We start from the raw sequence: 22,383 nt of genomic DNA, 5'->3' as shown, positions 1-22,383 counted from the left end.
GTATATCCCAGATTCTGTAAAGTTATTTATTTCATATTCTGTATAGTTTTTCATATTTATATCCTGTTCATATCCTGTACATAGCTTGTACTCACTACAGCCTGTACATACTTATAGTTATAGAATATTCACAACATACTTCATACCGTGTACATTATAACATACCATAATAGACCCATTTCTGTAATATACTCACATATCTATATTATTGCTAATATATATTGTAATATATCTATATCACTAAAGCACTTCTGGATGGATGCAAACTGCATTTCGTTGCCCTGTACCTGTGCATGTGCAATGACAATAAAGTTGAATTCTATTCTATTCTATTCTATGAAGTGTAGGGCCATGTTGATGGCGTCGTCTACAGACCTGTTGGCTCTATATGCAAACTGCAGGGGGTCCAGGAGGGGGGCCGTGAGGGTCTTGAGATAGGCGAGAACCAGATGCTCAAATGACTTCATGACCACAGATGTCAGAGCCACGGGTCTGTAGTCATTTAGTCCAGTGATCCTAGGTTTCTTGGGGACAGGGATTATGGTAGAGGACTTGAAGCAGGCAGGCACATGACATACCTGCAGTGAGGAGTTGAAAATGCCAGAAAACACTGGGGCCAGCTTGTTTGCACAGTGTCTGAGGGTGGCAGGAGACACACCGTCTGGGCCGGGAGCTTTTCGAGCATTCAGACTTAAACTGCTTCCTCACACCTACTTCATGAATATGAAGAGTTGTGGTGGGAGGAGGTGGTGTGAAATCCTCTTTTGTGTGGGGTGAGGAGGGGGGTGTTGTAGGTGACGTGTTTGAAGGTGGTGATGGCTCTATGGAGGGGGGAGAGGTGGGGGAATTAGTGTCCAAAGTGTCTCTATTGTTGGGGCCGTTGAAGGTGTGAAAGTTGTCTGATGGCTCGTCAAAACGGCAGTAAAAGTCGTTGAGGGTGTTGGCCAAGAGCAAGTCATCAGTGGAGTGGGGGGTTTTAGGCTTGTAGTTGGTGATATTCCTAAAACCTTTCCACACAGAGGCCGAGTCATTCTCTGAGATCTGCTGCTGCATCTTCTCAGGCCTCGAGGGTCGGTGTCCTGCAGGTTTTAGATGTGTCCTTGATCCAACACAGCTGATTTAAAAGGCTAAATTACCTCCTCAACATGTCTTTAAGTTCTCCAGAGGCCTGGTAATGAACTAATCATTTGATTCAGGTGTGTTGATCCAGGGTGATATCAAAAACCTGCAGGACACCGGCCCTCGAGGCCTGGAGCTCGACACCCCTGCCCTAAGGCGTCAGGTCCGGAAAATAATCATGTGGCTTTTCTACTTTGTCGGCAGTTCTGACACTTTTGCTTACAACGATTTTAAACTCAAAAGTTTGTAGAGGCTTGTGATAGCGAGAGTAAAGAGGGGGAAAAAAAAAAAGTTCTGCATTTGTTCACTAACATTTAGAGATAAGCATTTGTGACCATAAATACTTCTAGCTAGTAATTAATGTAATTAATAGCTTGCTCAGGATAAGGCCAGCACATATTGTGTTTTTGCCCTGCAATACTTCCTTACTTTGTGACTCCGTCTTTGATACTCATATTTTAAAAATGCTATGTGAGAGACTTGACAGTAATTATAAAAATATGACTTCTTCTTTAAAAAGGTACTTACGTTATCTTCCAGGTCATTATGGACCTTCTTCTGGGCTTCTGCAATCTCCATCAGAACCACACCTGAGGAAAAATTCAGGAGAAGATTTAGTATTTCAGTAATTACAGCTAATCATTGATTTGTGTATCATGTGGGGTTCCACATGCAATCCTTGGTCCCAAACAAGGTTTGTACATATTTCTAAAAATGATTTACTAACAAAAGGTTTACTGAGCTTTAAAGTTGCTGGCAGAGATTTATTGTTAGAACACCCTTTGACAGAATTATTTTGCTCTACACCCACAAAAAAGTACCTTGTTTTTATTTTTTACTGCTGGTTCTAACTTCATTTACTATAGGGACACAAGAAGATAGCCGATCATTTAATCAAAATTTGCGCAGCAAATCCTCAAATATTAAATACCATGAATCTTAACCTGTTTCTTTATGAGGGGTAGGAGACAGCATTGGATACCAGCAGGCACAGATCCGAAAACATAATATCAATAGTTATTACTTTTTCAGAAACTTTGTGTATAAATCCATCGAGCCTGTCATACATTTGTTACAGTCCATATTTTACAGATGACCTCTCGTGTTTCAATATTTGAACAGCTGTCAATAAGTAATCTCCTATGAAACATTCTGGTATTGTGCAGTCGATTACAGAACAGTCTCCATTCACAGACAGGCTAAAGCACAGACAGAGCAGCATATGACATGAAACAGTGGGAGTGACTCAATACTGTAAACAGAAGGGGACAATCATAGCTAAGCAGTTTATACTGCTACCTCTATCACAATTGGGTGAAATCTAGAGTCGAGGTTTATTACAGGGCAAAATGCTCTGGTGAAACCGGCAAAACATGCACAGCACACCTCACCCCCCACCCTCTACCTCATTTCTGAACATGTGATAGTCAATGAGGGAAAAGGGCAAAAGTGAATGACCTACATGGATTTCAACACCTTGTGAAGAAAGTGTACAAAGCACAAGCATCAGTTTCACTTTGTCATTTTTAGGTGAAAGCAAAAAAATCTCTATAAGTCACCCTGTTCAGCACACTCCACCTTTGAACACCTACTCATATACATTCGATCCAACACCTGACATTCCTCTTTATATGACACCCCCTCCCCAGCTCAGAGCAAACAAACGTAACGATACATAAGTGTACGTCTGTGTCCAGCAGGCAGCATCCAGCTACAACAACATTGCCCTCTGAAGGTCACCAGAACGTACTGGTAAATGCTGCCTTTGTGTTTCGACCCGGGGGTTGGTGGGGGGTGGCCACTGGATGTTGAGCTGTTTGCACAGCCTCAACAACAGACCACATGGGGTGGAAGGGGGAGGCTGAGAAAGGCCAGAAGGGGGAGGCGGCGGGGTTCAAAGAGGCCATTGTACACCTGCAAGTTTCACCTTTGGGGTGAACAAGGTGTGAAAGCCTGCCTCAGTGAGGATAAATGCTACAGAAAGTCATCAGAGGGTGCATGAGCCTATCACATGAACAACTGACGGCTGAATCAGAGTTAAGAAAAACAGCACAATGTATGACGTCTGTAATTTTTTCATTTTTTTTAAGTGCAGGTAAAGAAAAAAAAAAAAAGTCTTTGACTACATAATTTTAACAGAAAACGGGGCTTTTCAGTTAATCTGAATATCTGTGTCTGAATATCAGTGTAACTTCCCCTCAAATTTTTCAAATGAACAACTCCACGTTCATTTTTTTTTTTTGCAGGTTAATACAAGTTTGAGAAAAGATCCTTGTGGAAAAAGCACACATGATTCACACCTGTGATTCACTATTATTAATGCCGAACCCCTCATTCAACACCCACTGAGTCCATGTAGAATTTACTCTAGCCTGTATATTACAGATAAGGTGTCTTACGACGCCATTAAATGACCTTTGGATTTTAATCAAACACATGTTGTTTGGAGGATCTGAAGCTTAAACAAAGCAAGAAAAACTATAACCCAACTGCGCTGTAAAACAAAGCAAAGGCTGAAATGAACCCCTAAAGAGACATTTCTTTGAGATTATGTTAAACTTCAAACAGCACCATGTTTCCACACAACTGGCACTATTGAATAACTGCTGATACATGGCAGAGTAGACAAGGCCTTAGACACTGTCGACAGGTGACTTTTATGAGACGGATATGGCCTGTGCCAACAAAAAAGCAAAAAATAAAAAAAAATAAAAAAAATCCCGCCTATGTGGAGTTAGATAAGGAACATGAGGTGATGTTGGCATGGCAAACAGCGGCACTGACTTTTCTAGCATAGACTCTCTTTGTTTGAAAGTTTGATCAAACTAATGTTTCACCCATTCAACGAGTGTACACAGCAATCAACTAGCTCAGGAAGTGTCCCCAGTCATCGGCCATCGTCTCGCAATCACTGAGACACATCACTGGGCTTGTTCCAGCAAGCATGCAGTGTCTGCAGTGAATCATGGCCGCCTCCTGTGTGAATCAGGATCCAAGTTATAAACATCGCAATGAAGGTGGGACAAGGATTGTGTTTGGGGGTTGCCATGGAGGAGCTACTCCCTTAATATCAACATAATGATGTCACTGTAATCAATGATAACGAGGATGATAATGAGAACCGCAATATGCAGTTCATCCATCCAGATGACTACATGAACAAAGTGCAACTGTAGACTACATTAAATGAAGTACGTCTAGTGTTTCACGTGATTTCCCTTCACATTGCCGGCTGGGTGTTGGCATAATCCACCAAGGTAGATTCTTTAGGCACTGCCAGCTGAAGGTTTGCCAGAAACAAAGAAGACATTTTTTAAAGTAGTAAGTAATGAATAGAAAGCAAATAGTTGCATTACAAATAAAATAAATTATAGAAAATGTGCTTACATTTTTCTTCTCAGGAAAATACAGATATGATAGCTTGGCAAACATTTACTGATTACTATAATATCCTTTGTTTTGTTTTTTTTAAGAGATCAAAAGCTTCAGAATGACTAAACAAATGGCACTTAAAGTGAGGCAGTTCTCAACCCCACCTCCAAAAAAAAAAAAAAAAAAAAAAAAAACCTCCGGCATAAAATCAAACAAATATTCTCCAGCCGACTTGTGAGAGATTTCTTTAATGGAAGCCTGATTTCTAGATGATTATATATATACACACACACACACACACACACACACACTTTCTGACCAGATCTCTTCCTTTCCTTTAACACACACTGAGATCTCAAGTAGCAGGAACAGTTCTGAGTTTGACTGCTTCCTCCTGTGTACTTAAAATATTTCGTAGTCTGATTCCCCTAAAATTCTTCAAAGTTCACACGTATGAAGGTGCTTATCTGCTTAGTGCATTATGGATTGAATCTTTCAGTCATCATCATCATTTACATAAGGCAATTTTGGGTGTTGATTGTAAGTTTCTATTCAATAACAATCACCCACAGTAACATTTTTTGGTTGAATGTTGTTTAATGGTTTGAGTAGTTACAGTGAATAAATATCTACTTGGTCTGTGGACAATAAATATCAGTGTAAGTTGACTTGACAAAGAGCAATGACTTGCCGTCACATAGAGTACAGAATATCATTTATTAATACCAGAGCCAATAATACCCCGAGCACAATGAGTCTCAATTTTCCTAATAGATTAAATTAAACACCAGCTTCAAAGGACTTCTAAAGGTTAGATGAGGTTAGTTGAGGTTGTTACATAAAAACAATCATCATATGTACAGTATACACAATTGAAGTTTCATATCAAGCACAATGTCAGCTGTTTAGTTTCTCATACACTGTGATATTAGGTTTTAAGACTTTAATTTGGATGATTCATTAGTTCAATCACGCCCATGGTTAGACAGTAGGATATATACCATGTCTGCAAATAAACGTAAAGAACTTTCAGCCTCAATTTCTCATCTTAGCCAATCTCTGTATGAGAGTAAGAAAGATAACACAAATAAAATGTTATGTAAAAGTAGTCCAAATGTGATTTTGAGGTGTAGGCTGGTAGATTTTTTTAACCTCTTGACAGTGTTAGCAATGTTCTCATTTACAGTCTTTAAACTAAATAAGTTAACGATCTCCGGCTGCTGTATTGTAAATTAATGGCGCAGTCACACTAGAATAAAAATAGGACAGCAACCTCCTTGTCTCCAGGGAAGAAGAAGAAGAAATTGGGAAAAAAAAAAAATCCACTGATTGAACTGGACATTTCTACACTTGGGGACAAACAGCTAGTACCTGTGTCAGCTAAATTGCCAGAGAGCCTCTGGGGGACCACTTTTGAAGGCAAGGCGATTCCACAGGTTACCTGGGATGAAGCAACCTGTCTCCACACAATTGCAGTCTGACTTGGACTGTCTGCAGTCGCTCACAGACTGGTAAAGGTTTGCAAGTAAGTGCTGTCTAATTTTTTAAACACAGACAGACAGGACGCTCCAATCTCAGTCAGTCTATGCTAATTATCACAACTCATCAGCCATTTGCAATGAGATTGCAAGTTCATTGCACGTGGTCACAACAAATTTAGTCATGCTATACCCAACCATTTCCTCCAAGTTATAGCATTTGAATTAAAAGAGGACATCAATCGTTTTGCTAAACCCCCAGAACGAAACAAACACATTTTCTCAAGAAATATTAAACTTTTGTTTTACCTCAACTTCTATAATTTTCTGTTATTCCATTATTACTTCACAATCATGATGGCAATGATTTAGATTTTTCAAAATGGGCGTAAATAATGTATCACAGCACCACTGTTTTGAGAACAGCGCTTTTAAAACACAGCTGACCTGAAAAAGCCAGGCAAAAAAGAAACGCCATCACAGATGATTCTCCACAGGAGAAAAAAAAATGTTGGTATGTCACCAAAGGAAAGACACAGGTATTACTAATGACTTAAAATGACTGCTCCTTTTAAGCTGATCAGGTTCCAGGGTCATGGTAAAGTGCACGCTGACTCACCAGCATACCTTTCTGAGACACTTAAAGAAGCTGAACCATCACTCCAGCTAAAACGTGCATCATAAAAATACATTTGATAAGGAGAAACACATTTTTGCTCATTAAAGTTCAACACTGCAGAATATTGTAGGCCTAAGTTTGCAACGTGTTTTCTTTTTCTTTTTTGAGGGGCAGGATTTCTTCCAAACAAGATACATTTTTGACTTTTCTGAATCATTTCTGCTTGTTAGTAAAAAATAAACCGCTTAATTGCACACTGACTACATAGGCTTGTCTAAAGATTAAAGCCATCCTCTGAAACAGCTACAAAAAAAGATATTTGAAGTGCCAGAAAGTCTTATTCACCATAACATTAACCAGCCTCCAGAAGAAATGGTGCCTCTCAAAAGCAGAAACCTGCTACAAAAGCTATCAGCAGGACACACTCAGACTCCCAGCTCTGAATTCTCACTCTCTAAAGTGAAAGAAAAATCATTCTGGCTGACATAACCATTTTTCTATTGCAGACAGTTTACGTCAATATTTATTTATTTTTTTAAATGAACTAAGGCTTGACAAACAGTGCAGAGAAAAGGTGGAAAGGGTGCGGTTCGTGCTATTCATTCGCCTGTAACATTTTCAGCCTTTCGATACCTGCTGCTTTTCAAAGTGGAATAGCTCCCTGTGGAGTCCGGCCGTTTGCTCATGCATAGGCAATTTCAAAATGTAAACCCACTGGATATGACATTCATCAATCAAAAGAAATCTTTTTGTAATGACCTGCTGAAATGTAATTTAGGACTAGCAAAAGCAGGCGACAGCTATAGAAGTCTGCAAACCAGCTATGCAGAGACAGACAGCAGTAGTTAGTAGCAGCAGTGCACTGAATGATCACAGATGGAAGGAGATGTGGGACAAAAAGAGTGCATGGCTGAAAAGCTCATTATCCAAGGAACTTACTGATAAAGTGAATTCCCCACAGTGCTGCCTTTTATGAATCCACTAAATGAAATTAAAGGAGTGCAAGAAGAGTGACACAGGTTAAAGGCTTTCACTCATCTGAGCACTTAGTGTTTCTTCAAAAAGAAAAAAAAATCTTTTCTTATTACTTTCACATCCGTCACAGCAAGAATCTGAGAAATTGAGCAGCACCCAAGTAAAAGCCTCGGGTAGCTTTCAGCAAATACCTGCTAACCTCTGTGACGCACAAGCTTTGTGCCATTCACTGAGGGAGGAAGAGAAAAAAAAAACAACACAATCTATGACTACAGAGAAAAGATCTTTACAGGTGTCTGCAGCAGAGAAGTGCAGAGTAATCTATCAGATGCCTCATTCTGAAGAGTCGTGCTGCTTAGAGTAAATAAAGATTAAACACTCGCATCGTCTTTTTCAGACCGTTTGGAGAGGCAGATGGAGGGATAGGGGGATGAGGATGAGGATCAGCGGTGGGTAGACGGTCTCCTCTGTCTATCTGCCTGTCTGTCTGTTTGTTCAGCACGTTTGCAACTCTACGTGCTGCAGTGGGTGAGAGAATTCACACCACCATGTCGTCTACGCCAGGCGGTGAAGGAACGGCCACGGAGCCTGGAGTTCAACACTTCACCTGCCATTTCTGCATTCATTCTTATTCAAAGTCGAATTGATTTTTTTTATGACTGAAGTCACATAACGTGATGGGAGTACATACAGACGAATGCACCTAAAGGAAGAATACACAAACCATGTAGCACAAACTCTATTCTTGAGCATTTGTTAACCAGAAGGGGTCTGTTTCAATAAGGCTAGATTTGACTAGAAAGCGCAGAGTCCTCCCATCTGTGACTTTCCACAACAGGAAAGAGAACAAAAAAGAAAGAAAGTAGAATTTAGTGCTCGTAAAGCCGTTTCACTTCAGCGGTTCTGGTATGCTCAGACAATGCTACGTAACACCAACATATTGTTAAATGAAGAAATGAAAACTGCTATTGTTCGCTGACAAGAGCGCCTTAACAAACATGGGCAGCATTTCATAACAGCGCAGTATGAGACGTCTCCGATTACATTAAAAAATTTCAGCCCTCGTCAGAATGTCAAAATACAAATTTCCATTGTGTGCGTTGCCACTTTGTAGCTAGACGGGCTGCACTATTCTTTTTCAGTCTATGCTTTTTTCTGATTTTTTATTTTATGAGTTTTATCCTCAAAATTCAGAAAAAGAAACTGAGCAAGAAAAGTCTGAGAATCTTGTCTGGGAGTCTACTTCAGCATTAAAACGCATTCTTCATCTCTGTGTTTTACCACGACTGCTTTTGTCCTTCACTGAAATTTTTATTTTCTTCTAAAAATTCTTTGATTTTTAGTCTAAAATCTTATCAAAGCTTAATAAAGGCTTAAAGGAAAGCAGATTTGATTTAAAATAAGAAAACTTGTTCAGAAATAACAGCGAAGAAATCACAACACAGGGGACAACCACTGTCATCACAATAGTCCTTTACAAAAAACAACAACAAAAAAACCCCCAACAACACACTGACAGAGCATCATCTTTTAACTACCCTGCTCTGATTTCCTGTCACATCACTCTGATTCATAAAAAGGCCGAACTGCAAAGCCCGGCGTTACAGAGTGATGCAGCAGAATACAAAAAGCAACTTAATGAATTGCAATATGACCCCCCCTCCCCCTCCCACACCCCCGAACAAAGCGGGTCGGCTCCAAATTTCAGCACTAATAGAATAATTGGAGATGACTCAGAGGATGGATGAAAAACAACCTGTACGTGCTCGATGGCAGCCTCAGAGGAGGCTGAAAAGAGAAAGTGCTTCAGTTGGAGTGAGAGATAGACAGGACATAATAATGAATTTCTGCTAAGTACCTCACCTCCAGGGTTGAAGCGTTGTTATTTTCAGATGCTTGTATATTTAACTTGCATATTGGGTGATGCAAGCAGAACGTGTCACTATTACGCTGAAACTGCAGGAAAGAGCATTTTGATATGTGTCCAGCTCACGTAATACTGGCAGGATGTGAGAGAGTTTAGCATCATTTCAAGAGAAACTTCAACCATGTGGAAAATATATGTAAAATGTTTGGGAACAAAGTGGTTTCTTATCAAATGTTGTCAACTTGTACAGGTGTAGGGTTTGTGGGGTTTTTTTGCACAGCTAGTACAAATAGAGTAATCAAGAGGAAAACAGGAAGCCTATACTTGTTAGCTTGCCCTTTCCCAAGCTAACAAAAATAAATCTGTCACACTGATATTAATCAAAGCACAAGTGTTAAACTTCAAGTCTGCAAAGTCAATCCATTGCTACAGTACTTTAAACCTACATTCTAGCCACCAGGGGGCGACTTGTCTGGTTGGTAAAAAGAACTTTGCTTGTATATAGATTTATGAGAAAATGAAGTTACTTTGCACTTGATTTATGACATGACTACGCACTTTACTAATGTGTTTAAGGTCTCAGTTACTAATTTTAAGTCTTATTTAATAGAGCACAATGCTTATTTTGAAAAATTATCATTTTGAGCAGCGGCCAGAATCAGCCCTGGGCCTTATGTTTTACAATGTCTTCACAGTAAAATGCATAAATAAAAAAGGACATTTTTTGTGAATTAACGCATTAACAGTAATTGTTGTTAATTACAGCACAATCTGGGCAACGAGCTACCAGAAAATGTTTTGTAATTTATTTCATTTATTTCTTACAATTTACTCCTATATAGTATGTATCATGTAGAAAAACTGAGACGCGCACTTCTTTAGCATATATCAAGTCCTCTCTGGGATTAAATGTGCAGTTAAACTACCAGAACACTTAAGATTAAAGTGGGATCCATGTAAAATGTGTTCAACTTCCTCGACTTACATGAATACCCTAACAGGGACAACTGAACAAGGTATGATTCAGGGTACAGGTATTATAATCTGTTAAACAGACATTTTCCGGCTAGTTTCTACTGTATGAGTACACACTTTCAAGGTCTTTCATGGTGACTGTAAAAATACTCAAACTGAGGCTTCAAAATGGTCTTTCACAAACTAATTGTTGACAACAACGAGGCACATAACCCTGCTGTAAAGATACAAATTGGTGTTTTTGCACATTAGTAACACAGAATATTTGTGAATTGTTCTTTGGGGTAGCAAAGTGGATTTTGTTGGTTTAGTTTAGTTTTCAAGGTCTATAATAAGCTAATGGCTTCTGGCTATATTCTTACTTTCATGTAGAGAGATCAACTTAAAATTAATTTTAATAAAAGAATTATTCCACGATCTCCAACTATTCCTTTAATTGTATTTAAACATAAGAGGAAGTTTAGAGTCACATTCTTTTAAAAGCTTCGATCTCACAGCAGAGACATTTCTAGCATGGATATCAGACAGACCCTCTCGAGAGCTCCCACATTGCAGGTAGATTTAAAGTAGACTTGCATAATACTCACCGAGCTCTCTGGAGACTGGAGACACGATAGCAGTTTCTCCGATCTTTGACACTGCATCAAAATAAGCCTTTCCAGCAAGAGCCATTGCTGTGCGGGCAGACAGACAAGACACTGTTAAGCTCCAGACGATTTCCAGGATCATTTATAGCTCTGCTTCGACCATTTAAAAGTGCTGCCAGTGTAAAAACAGCTGAGGTACACCAAAATTCATTGTAGCGGTTACGGACCATTACGGGTTTATGCCCTTTTGTCCCTCATGAGGGTGAAAACTGTGTTTACCTGTGACTGATTTCTCATAGCTCTTTCCGAGGTTGACCAGGTTCCTCAGGCCTGGGTTGAACTGCTCCATTACATTCTGGGGTAAAGAGCAGAGTCTTATTATTGTGAATAAAAGCAAGAAAAAGCAAACAAACAACTTTAACTTTAAGACTTGTTTTCCCCTTTTTGAAAGGTCTCGTCATTAACAATAAAACCCTCATAAGGCTATTTTTGTGGGAGTGGGTGGAGAAGAGAAATCCATGAAAACAAGAGCAAGTGTTTGTGCAGTTGCTCTATAAATATCTCCATGTGAGAACAATAAAACTTTCAATCTTTAACTTGACCCCTCACGTATGTCATGCAACTCCCTCGAAAGAGCGAAGTCCCACACAAAGTCCCAGCTATTTGCAGCACCAACTTCATCCCTCTCACCAAACCACCCATCTCCCCCTCCCTCTATTGTAATCTCCCAATAATCAAGCACTGCTCACCCCCTGCCTCTATTCCCCTGGCACACTCTCAATAGAACAATGAAGGGGGGCAGGTATGGCTTTACATGAGTGGGGGGCAGCTGAGAGGAAAAACAGTAAACTACTGTAAACTACAGGTAGGACTAGTTCAGTCTCTTTTTCCCTGCTCCCCAAACCAGAGAGGGCACTTCAAAATGCACCGAAATTCAACCTAACTGTCGTACTTAAACTTTTACTCTAAACTGTTGTCTATTTCTACTTCAGGTCATAGACAGTGAAGGCTCACTGCTTATCACCATTGAGAGGTAGAAGTATAATGTTGATTAGATTAGCCAGGAACAACCAATCAAGATTACACTCAAATTATTGCTCCAGTGATTTCAGATGTTCTGATAAAGCCACAGCAGATTGATTGAGCTGTGAGAAGCTTTAACACTTCTGTGGTTCACTGTGATTTACGAAATTATTTAATAACAGGGAGTGTCCCTGCTGTGGCAGTGGCATTGTTGAATTTTCTTTTCCCCTGGTAAACAACAGAAAGTTTCAGTTGCTCGATCAGTTTCTCTTTTTCCCACCCCCTCACAAAACAGGTCCTTGAAACAAGAGGTAACAAAGGGTAAGGGAAACACTTCATTATTTTATGGTACTTTACCTGTGGTTTACAGCCACTGTTGAAAAGCAACAAAGCAGACTCGCTGAACTATAAATTTCTGATTACACCTGAAGTGAACTACATTAAAAAAGCGACCCCTCCCAAAACAACAACAACAGGTATTTCCTTAAATGTTGAATGCATCACTCACCTTAAAAGTACTTTCAGTGAGCTTGCTCACATGCTCCGGATCCCGAGCCATCACGGCAGGTTGTTTCTTAATCTCAGAATTTAAAAAAATGAAATAAAAAAAATAAAAATATATATACACACAATATAAATATTATATTTAAAAAAATAACAACAAAGCGGAGAACAAAAAGACACTTGGTAATCCAGGAGTTGTCTCGGTCCGAGTAATAAATCCCACAGCGAATCCTGCTCCGTGTCTGTACACTGCACGCGAGCAAGCTGAAACGCTCGTGCAGCCGGCGGCGGACGAACTGACTGGGACACCGAGAGACTTCCCCGTGCCTTTAGGGGCGAAGAGGGGGGGAGGGGGGCAGCGCGGAAGGGTGGTGGTGGAGGAGGGTGACGTCACAAGAGGTGTTACACAGGTCAAAGTTCTCAGCTGGTGAGTTGGAAAGCTGTGGGCTGTTGATTCTCAGGACTGTTAGCGAAAAACACCATAAAAATGTAACGTATTTTGTCAGTGGGTTTTAGATATAATATTGCTTTTGGCCTGGAGAGGGCGCTGCTGTACAATAATTAGTACAGTCACAGTAACGAAGGAAGTTTTGCACCATGAATAAATCGTAGAAGGTTTACTGGAAATCTGTACTTTAACGAGAACTCGTATTATTTCTCAACTCAAACTAGTCTTCTCTTTAAACTTTAGTTAGTCGCGATTTTTAACCTCTAATGCTGAATACACCATCAGTAGCTCTCAACAGGTGAAATGCATCAGAATATTATCTTTGTACATGAAAGGTCAGTGGGTATATTTTTTATGTTATGTGGGCTATATAATTGTGATTCATCATCAATATCCCATCAACCTATGAGTTCTTAAACGATTGGCTATATGTTTGGGGATTTTAATGAGTAATTAGGAAGACCTATCCATCCAAAGCAGTAGTACAAAACACTAGGACTTTATTAGACTCTGAAAGATATAATGAATCACAAGCCTAGTAGTGGTAAATCCGGACTGATTTACAGTTAAAAATACACTGCCATATTTTGACACATACTATATCAATGTTCAGGATCAGCTTGTAAACCTTCAGGTAATGTACATATTATTTAACAATGCAATTTGCACCATTCTCTTGCGTTATGTATCTTTATTTATACACAATATGTCTATAGTTCACAAACCAGCATGCTCTGTTTAAGTACATGCATGTGCTGTTGACATATTTACTCCCCCATGACCCTGAATTGAATTAGTGGAAGAGGATGGATGCATGGAAGTTATAAACATGAATACTAAGAGGTGAATGCAACTGTCACACTCCAGTTGAGTATTCACTTTATGTGCAGTTAAGTTCAAAGCAGGTACAATTTATGCTGATTTACACTGAGCCTGTTGCTTTCTCAGTGCTTAAAAATGGTCTAAGATCTCCCACCACACTAACAAGCTTTAAAACTATCTGAACCTTCTGTGACGTAATCACAGCAATCTCAATGCCAGTGAGTTGCAAACCACGCCCATCATTGAAACTAGCCTTCATTTAGATATCAACAATGGACTTGTAAAGTTGCATAACTGTATCTTTTGTCATGGTAAAATTTGCCCAGAGACATGCAGCACTACACCTGCAGATGAACTCAAACCCACCTTTGTATAGTTTTCGGAACAATAGGTCTCAGCAGCATGTCATCTTGCTACACATTAGTGATTTTGTTTCTGTACCAACATTTTTAAAACACAAGTGTGTGAAAAAATGGAAAAATGAAAAGTTAAATTATTTTCTATACATTTTTTACATTTTATTGCAACCTTAACAGCCTGACTGCTACTGGTGACAGAGTGTGCAAAATAAAGAGGGAAAAATTAAACTCTAAGTGAAGCAAGACCTTTAGGATTTTATCTATAAGTTAGTTAAATTACACTAAATAACTGATGTTTTACCCTCATAAAAATGTTAAATGAAAGGTTTATGTATTTGAATATTTAATCATTTAGGAAAATAACCAAGTATGTAATTTGACCAGATTCCATGTAAGAGAGACTTTAAAAAAACAACAACAAAGAAATAAAGAAAAAAAGAAAATCAACAGTAAACCTAGCTCTGTAACATCCAGTGTGTCATATCTCATACGTATATCTCGTACGTCTTTGTGATTTGTTTTTGTAACCCTCTTACAATTGCAAAAAAAGGCCAAATGAAGCAAAAATGATACAAATTAACTTCTCTCTTTAAAAAAATGTCAGAAGGTTTGATGAACACTAAAGTTCAAAAAAATAAAAATGAAAATTTTCAGGCAATTATTTCATGCTTCAGTCTTCTTTAGGGTTAACTCAATTTAAGTACTGTCCCAGTAACAAGTCAGTAGTTGTGCAATTTTTGTTGAGCTGATGATAATTTCCAGATCTGATAAACACAGAGATAAACCCACCACATTTAAGAAGTTGTCCCATGTAACTGACAGTAATGTGACCCAGGCCGGAACCACCTACTCAACAGCCGATTGTTGCTCATCATCCATGTGATTGAAACGCATGGTTATGATTTCAAGCCTTTACGGCGCTTATCTCTGAATCTCACTGACCAGAAGTAACAGCCTTCCATCCTTTCTCCCCAATGTCACTCGACTCCTGTTTTCAGAACTAACTTCATACTGTGAGAGGACGAGCAGATATGGACGGGTAAGTCGAACATCCACCACATTAACATCATGAACTGACACGTTTTCAAACTTTCATACGCGTGCTTCCAGAAAACACATCGTGTGGATGTTGATGCTTCCCATACTGGTTCTCCTGGGTGGAACAGAGACTACAGAGTCTTTGATAGATTTGAGTATGTCATCCATTTTCTATCTGTCTCTCTTTTACTGTTCATTCTTCTTGACTCCGCAACTAAATACAGCTTCTCTTTTGACCAGAAAATATTGAAGGGAAGCTTGTTTTCTATCAAATGGAGGGAAATGCCACCTACGTGAGAGACAGAGGTGAACTGGCGTCAGATGTTCCCACAGAGACTATGTTTGAACTCTTTGATCCCCAAAAGAATTTCAGCTCAGCAAAGTTCACCTATACTTGGGACTTAGGGAACGGGTATGATTTCTTACATTTTTAAATATAGATTAAAAAAAATGTTAGAGATGATTTTCTTTGTCTCATATTCTTTTTTGATCTTTGATACAGACAAGTGATTAACGGCACTGAGCCGGTTGTCCGCTATTATTACCCAGAATCAGGAAACTACACAATGTGGTTGAAAGTGGGAGCAAATGTGACCAAATATTCACCTCCAGTGACCAAAGTCTACTCCACAGAGGTTCAAGTGCTTGGTTTGTGGCTTTGAATTCATATATGCATTAATATATTCCTGTATAAATTATTTTCAGTCATTTTCAATAGGAAAAAGCAGTCTGCTGTAGGCTCAACATTTCTGGAAAATTTAATTTGAACTGTGACGTGATGACCTGATGTAACTATCAGGATTCATAAGAAAGCAGATTTGGTAGCAATTCTAAGTTAAGGTGGTTTCAAAGTAGTACTTCTTAAACTTGAGGGAGGGAGTTCATGGTGCAGACGGGGCGTAGAGTAAAATTAAGTTGAATTAATGTGATTTATGTAGGGAAAAATTTCCAAAATGCTATCATCTTGATTTTGTGGTCTTTGTGTGGGGAAACTAGAACACTTCTGTAAAGTTTTCCCAATAAAGAACGAAATGACTAATAGCTAAAACTTATTTGTAGATGCCATCAAGAACATCGAGCTGAAGGGGCCATCAGAATATGAGGTGTCACAGGACGCCAGTCTGATTTTTCATGTTGATGGAAGGTGAGCTGCATTTACCAGGAACATTGCTATATATTAGATCAATGCAAGTTTAAAATAGCGTGACCCTGAATAGTGCCCTTTCTTTTGCATTCAGCTTTTTATTTAATATTAATTTTGTTATTGTATTATAAAGAAAAGCTCCTCAACCCTGTGTTTGTGTGTGATTTTAGTCCTCCCTTATGGGTTTGCTGGCGTTTTCTCCCCAACTGCATGCCGGACGTGACAGAGGGCTGCACGCTGACCATGTTGTATGACAACATGTTGAAACTGAACCTCACCTTCGCCTCTGCTGGCTACCACTGTCTGGACATCAGTGTCCGGAACGAAATCAGTAAGCTGCAGACCTCCTTCAGCCTCTACGTCAGGAGAAACAGTGAGTATCCACCCACAACACCAGCAGAAATACCTGCAGACATGTTGCTTTCTGTGACATTAAAGCAGAGGACATAGGGAAGAAGAGAAAGAAAAGACATAAACTGATGTGGCAGCGAAATGCTTTTAGGGCAGAGGATCGTTTAGAGGAAACCTTGTTACAAAATGTGTTGGATAACGTAAAAAAATGCACTGTCATGATATCAGAAAACACAGCTGAAACTCACATGGGAAAAGTGTACGTTCAGTGCTCCCTGCCAGACTTGCTCTGCTGGATTTAATCATTGTTTTTTAACTCGAGCAGTAAACTTTTCACACCCTAACCAAAACCAGAACCTAATCAAAGCCTAACCAAAGCACAGCTGAAAAATACAAAAGAATAAAGAAAGAACAGAAATAAAAGTTAAGAAAGCCGGAAAACTTTGGAAAGCTGGCCCCATTCATCAACATAAGACTGCATCTTCCTAATAGCTTCATTAGTACTACAGAGTACCGAGGAGTCGGGAGATGAATTTATTGGGAAAGTTAGCGGAACCAAGCTACTTGATCATAAATGACACAGAGGAGCTCACGATTCAGCAGCATATTCAGTTTTGAGTGCTGAGAATGGATTCTGCTTAATGACTTCTAAATGCACCTAACAGGAAGCCAACTGACTGCTGCTATAGGTAAACCTGAAGGGCCAACCTGGGAAAAAAGGGGACATCCAAGGTGTTCAGGCCAGCTTTACTAATCTAAAACAAGGGAGGCAGGTTGAAATTTCACATATGATCAAACCTTAAGACTCCCTAATTACTCCCATAACATTTACAATCTGTTTATGCCGCATGACAAATCACTTCACCCTGTGTAGAAAACCATATTTTTACTGTTCAAAAAGTACAACATGGAACACAAAATGCAAAAGCTGCATTTTCCTCTCTTTGTGGCAGCCTGTAGTAAGAGGTTTCATTTTCACTTATTAACTCAGAGTTAATTAAAAAGGTTACCGGATAACTAAAGGAATGGGAGACATAACTGAAACAAAAGCACAGCAAATATTTGATATCTTGTCTGTTTTCTTTTCTGAATGAACTGTCAGAAATGCCAAATATCATCAGTCCCCCGCACCCCCTAAATTTGCAAATTTACTCAATCTACTTTTTACTGTTTTACTTTTTATACATCAATAAAAAAGTTGGGGTGCTGTGTGAAATGTACATAAAAACATAATGCAAAGATTTTTAAATCACATATTCCATTCACACTCTAACATACGGATGTTTAAACTGAGAAAACGCTCAATGTTAAGAAAGATATGAGGTGATATTTAACGTTGGCCATCTTCAACACTGTGTAGAGTTCCGTCTTCTTTTAACAACAGTCTGTAAACATCTGGGAATTGATGAGAGCAGCTGCTGGAGCTTTGGGAGAGGAACATTGCTCCATTCTTGCATTGGATTCTAGCTGCTCAACAGTCCTCTACTCTGTTGCATTCTTTATTTCATTATGTGCCAAATGTTTTTAACCAGTGAAAAGTCTTGACTGCAGACAGGCCATTCAGCACCTGTGCTCTTCTACTACAAAGCCATGCTACTGTAAGAGATGCAGTGAGGGTTTAGCACAGTGTTGTTGAATAAGAAACGCCTTCTCCAAAAAAGACACCTTCTGGATGGATCATATGTTACATACCTTTCAGCACTGATGGTGCCTTTCCAGATGTGCAGCTAACAATTCCATAGGCACTATTGCAGCTCCATCAGAGATGCAGGCTTGAGTGCTGATAACAGGCCTGAAGGTCTCTTTCCTTTTCAGTCCAGAGAACGTGAAATCCATGTTTTACAAAAACAGCTGTCAACTTTGATTTGTATGATGGGCGACACACTGTTGCCTCGCTGTTGCAGTTTGGGACCTTTTGAGTGTGGAGTACGCCTGTTCTCCCTGTGTTTGTCTGGGTTCTGTCCAGGTATTCCAGCTTCCCCCCAGAATACAAAGTTATGCTTCAGTTTAGGCTTACTGATGATTTTAAACTGATCATAGGCATGAATGTGAGTGTGAATGTATGTTTGCCTCTCTTTGTTAGCCAATTAGTCTGTGACAGAGGGGCAACCTGTGTTGGGATGTACCCTGCCTTCTGCCCCATGACAGCTGGGATTGGCTCCAGCCCCCTACAACCCTGAATCAGAGAAGTGAAAGAAAATGGATTTGTCTTATAACGGAGCACTTTTTCACTTTGCTTCAGTTCATGTTAAATGGCTCAGAGAAGATGGCAGCGTTTCTTGATTTGACTTAATTTTTACATATGTCGTCTTCATGCATGATAGAGCTTCCTCAGCCCGTCCAATGATCCTGCCTAAAGACAAGATCTGCATTATGCATAGATTTCTCCAGATTCTCACTATCCTTTAAAGATATTGATGATTCAAAATGTTCACAATTTTACATTGAGGAACGTTCCACAATTTCTTGATGCAGTTTTGGCTTACTGGTGAACCGCTATCAACCTAATTAGTTGCAAAATGTTCTTCCAGCGGTTTCTTTTATTACCACTTATTTTTCCATCCGTTTACTGTTCCGGAACTAACTTTTTTGAGATGCTCTGCTGCGATCAAATTCAAAATAAACCAGTACTTTTAATGAGTTTTATTATGAATAATGTGTGGGTTTATGAGATTTTCAAATCACTGCATTCTATTTTTATTCACATTTTATCCAGCATTGCAACTTTTAACATTTACTAATAAAAATCCTTAAAGCATTTTTGCCTTTTTTTTTTCTTTTTCTTTTTTACCATTGCTCCTTTAGCTCATAGAAATTGCACAGAAACTGCACTTTAAATGCGTCATAGCTGGTCCAAACGTTTCAGGTTGTAAACACATTGATAAGCATATTTGGACAATGTTTGTAAATTTCAGATGAATACTTTCACATGCTTTACCTTACTGTGAATTTTGAACTGATGTTCATGTCAATTATTTTCCCTTTTAATGCATTTTTCAATGCAATGTTGGTCTCGAAATTTCTATTAGAAAGATTTTTTAGTAGCCTAAAGTGAACTGCCTGCAGACATCACATGCAAAACCATTTGCAATGTTAATGCTGCTTATTGGTCGTCAGCATCAGAACATATACACTCACACATGCTACTGAACACAATGAAACAAAACTAGACCAGCACCTTTTTTGAAACTGGAGTTGTAAGATGAATTAGCAAGTTTAAGGCCATTTGCAAAGTTCTCTTGGCTCTAAATATGAACTATTTTTGTATTAGTCATCGTGTACCTTCTGCTTTAATAAAGTTTGACTCAATCACAATAAATCTAAATAAACACAGCAAAATCTTTTGAAACAAAGGTCAGCTGTGCTGTGTCATGAGGTGTTTCATGTGCTGTTTAGCTGTGTTAGTTCCACAGACACAGATGAAAGAGTGAAAATGGAGGAATCCAAGCGTATCAGAGTAGGCGGGTCCGAACATGTCTGCTGTCCTCAATCGATTCGTTGTTGTGATTTTACTAAAGTTTCTATTGAGCCAAAATTAGCGTCTGCTTCCTACTTACTCAGAAACACAGATTTTCTGGGACAAATTTGGAACTTTTGACTCAGTTTTAGAGTGTGTTGTGCTACTTAACACACAACAGAGTGCCTCACTTTCTTCTATCATTATACCAAACAGGGTCATAAAGCCAGTAAGAAAATTGTACGCTTGCTAAAACCACCATATTCATTTACAACACAGCATCCTAGCTACAGTGTGTAGCATGGAGAGTAGAGACTCATAGAATAAGTATATGAGATATAATAGTTTCAATTGCTTATAATTGTTTTTACTGCATCTTTAACAACAGACCCACACTCTGTCTGCTTCTTTCTTCCTTAATTATAGATGGTGCTCAAATTTTCTTCATCCTGTCATGTGCTGCCATTCTTGTGGCAACGTTCTCCTTCATCGCAGTCATCGCCTGTCACCCTCATCTTCACAGCAAACTTAAGGTACACATGTTTGTGGTTCATTAACCACATATTAACAAGATAAAGGCACAATGCAAAACCTTCAAAAACCTTAAGGGCCATATTAGTAAATGATTATAAAATTGTGTACTTCATCAATACTGTGTATCCCACTGGTTAGAGTTTAAGCAAATAGCCTGTTATCCTAGTTTTCAGTAGCTCAATGAGTGCCAGTGATTGCAGTTAATTGCTGTGTATGACCACAAGGAGGCTGCCTATTTCCAGAAATAAATCACACTTGAACAACAACAAACTATAAACCACATAAGCTCAGATATTTGAACCTACTTAACTGTGACACTGCATTTTTATCTAAAAGCAACTTTGAAGCTGGCTGATGTTTTTCTGGTAAATGTCATTTTGCAGATTGCTGCTTCCAGTAATGCCGTATTTCTGAAGAACCAAGAATCTGATGGTCAAAGCTTAATTATTTTAAAGCTCTCCAACATTGAGAAAGCAGAGAAAGAGCCACTCCTGTTGCAATATGGGACTCAAGGCCGCTCTTAACCAGCACACTGCTTCTCTTTCTGCCCTCTTATTGTGGCTGCATACACATGTGTTTGGCAAAGAAAAATCTAAAACTACTAATAACTGTGACCCTGCATATCTTGCATGTGTGATTATAGATATATTTTGCTAATATGTGCATGATCAAGTAGCTTGATATTGTATTTTGAAAAAAGAAGAAGAAATAAAGTGCCTGTATGTATTTAGAACTATCCTCTAAGCTGGGTTAATTGGTGGTTTCACCGCAAATGTTCAGTAGGCTAATAGGTCAAACACTGCGTTTGTCATAAAATAATGATGGCGATCAACTGATGAGTCACAGAACTCAGGTTGACATTCAAATAAACTCATAAAAAATTAACAGCTCAAGCGCAGGTCATGTTTAAACAATGAGTGTTAATGATCATGCTGTGAATGGATTGGACCACTCATTTATTCCATGTTTTTAATTGATGTATGAATCGAGGCCTTGCGTCGGTGTTACTTTCTAGAAAAACAATTAAATATTTGTTTTGGCCTTCATCTTGCACTCCTAAACGCTGAGGCACAGCTGCACAAGATATATTTTTTTGCAGAGAGCTAATACTCGACTCTGTCCTATCATGCATGATGCTCAGGTTCACAATTCAAATGAGCATATTTATCTGAACAACTTCTACTTTGAACTTTACAGAAAGTATATGTGAAGCTCTTTATCTTTTATAAACCTTGTGTTTTGTATCAGTTATATTGACACAATACAATGTACTATGAATGAATGTTACATTGAAATTTGGGTCATGTCATGAACATGAACTGAATTTCAATAAGGTTGTGGTAGGTAACATGTTTTTGGTGTCACTGGACAGGAAATCAACCTGTTCATCCATTTTCTTTCATCTAACCAATTCAAGAGTTTCTATCACAGCTGTCTTAGGGCAATAGGCAGGCAACACCCTGGACAGGTTGCTAATCTGTCAGCTGCTGCAGTGCTAACACAAAACACATCACTCACGGTCACACCTATGGTCAATTGAGAATCACCAATTAACCTAATGCCATATGTGTCTTTGTACTGTGGGAGAAAGCTAGAGAGAAACTGTCACGGCTGGCGAGGCAGGCCGTGTGGAGGTGAGGTAAGGACCCAAATGCAGGCACTGACGTAGATGCAGAGATTGAGCTTTATTTTGTGAGGTGAACACAATACA

General features: G+C 39.0%; 2 protein-coding genes across 4 annotated transcripts in view; one reads left to right on the top strand and one right to left on the bottom strand.

The window, feature by feature from the left end:
* Positions 1–12,883, bottom strand: part of baiap2l1a (BAR/IMD domain containing adaptor protein 2 like 1a) — a 29,832-nt gene extending 16,949 nt beyond the window's left edge. The window contains exons 1-4 of one of the 2 annotated variants that reach the window (XM_086303082.1): positions 12,524–12,883; positions 11,272–11,347; positions 10,993–11,079; positions 1,648–1,709 (exon numbers count right to left, since the gene is read on the bottom strand). In XM_086303082.1, coding sequence (XP_086159208.1) covers positions 1,648–1,709; positions 10,993–11,079; positions 11,272–11,347; positions 12,524–12,574 — 276 coding nt within the window. In that variant the 5' untranslated portion in view covers positions 12,575–12,883. The remainder of the gene's footprint in view (positions 1–1,647; positions 1,710–10,992; positions 11,080–11,271; positions 11,348–12,523) is intronic. The other variant, XM_086303083.1, reaches the window with a different exon arrangement.
* Positions 12,884–13,187: 304 nt separating this feature from the next.
* Positions 13,188–21,658, top strand: tmem130 (transmembrane protein 130). 2 transcript variants are annotated; one of them, XM_086304740.1, is made up of 9 exons: positions 13,188–13,302; positions 15,147–15,187; positions 15,259–15,341; positions 15,427–15,598; positions 15,689–15,834; positions 16,246–16,330; positions 16,501–16,703; positions 20,565–20,671; positions 21,056–21,658. In XM_086304740.1, the coding sequence occupies exons 2-9, from the start codon at positions 15,180–15,182 to the stop codon at positions 21,194–21,196; spliced, it is 945 nt and encodes a 314-aa protein (XP_086160866.1). In that variant the 5' UTR covers positions 13,188–13,302; positions 15,147–15,179; the 3' UTR covers positions 21,197–21,658. The 2 variants fall into 2 exon arrangements, with proteins under 2 accessions (XP_086160866.1, XP_086160865.1); XM_086304739.1 differs by lacking the exon at positions 13,188–13,302 and having other exon boundaries at positions 15,061–15,187.
* Positions 21,659–22,383: the final 725 nt, after the last annotated feature.

Source organism: Aulonocara sp. 'chitande type north' Nkhata Bay, linkage group LG8, assembly GCF_057382095.1.
Source record: "Aulonocara sp. 'chitande type north' Nkhata Bay isolate Kocher_YH1m ecotype deep benthic linkage group LG8, A_spYH_male_GT1.1, whole genome shotgun sequence".
Lineage (NCBI taxonomy): Eukaryota > Metazoa > Chordata > Actinopteri > Cichliformes > Cichlidae > Aulonocara > Aulonocara sp. 'chitande type north' Nkhata Bay.
The sequence above is the reverse complement of the archived record's forward strand: the minus strand, read 5'-3'. Positions and strand labels throughout refer to the sequence as shown.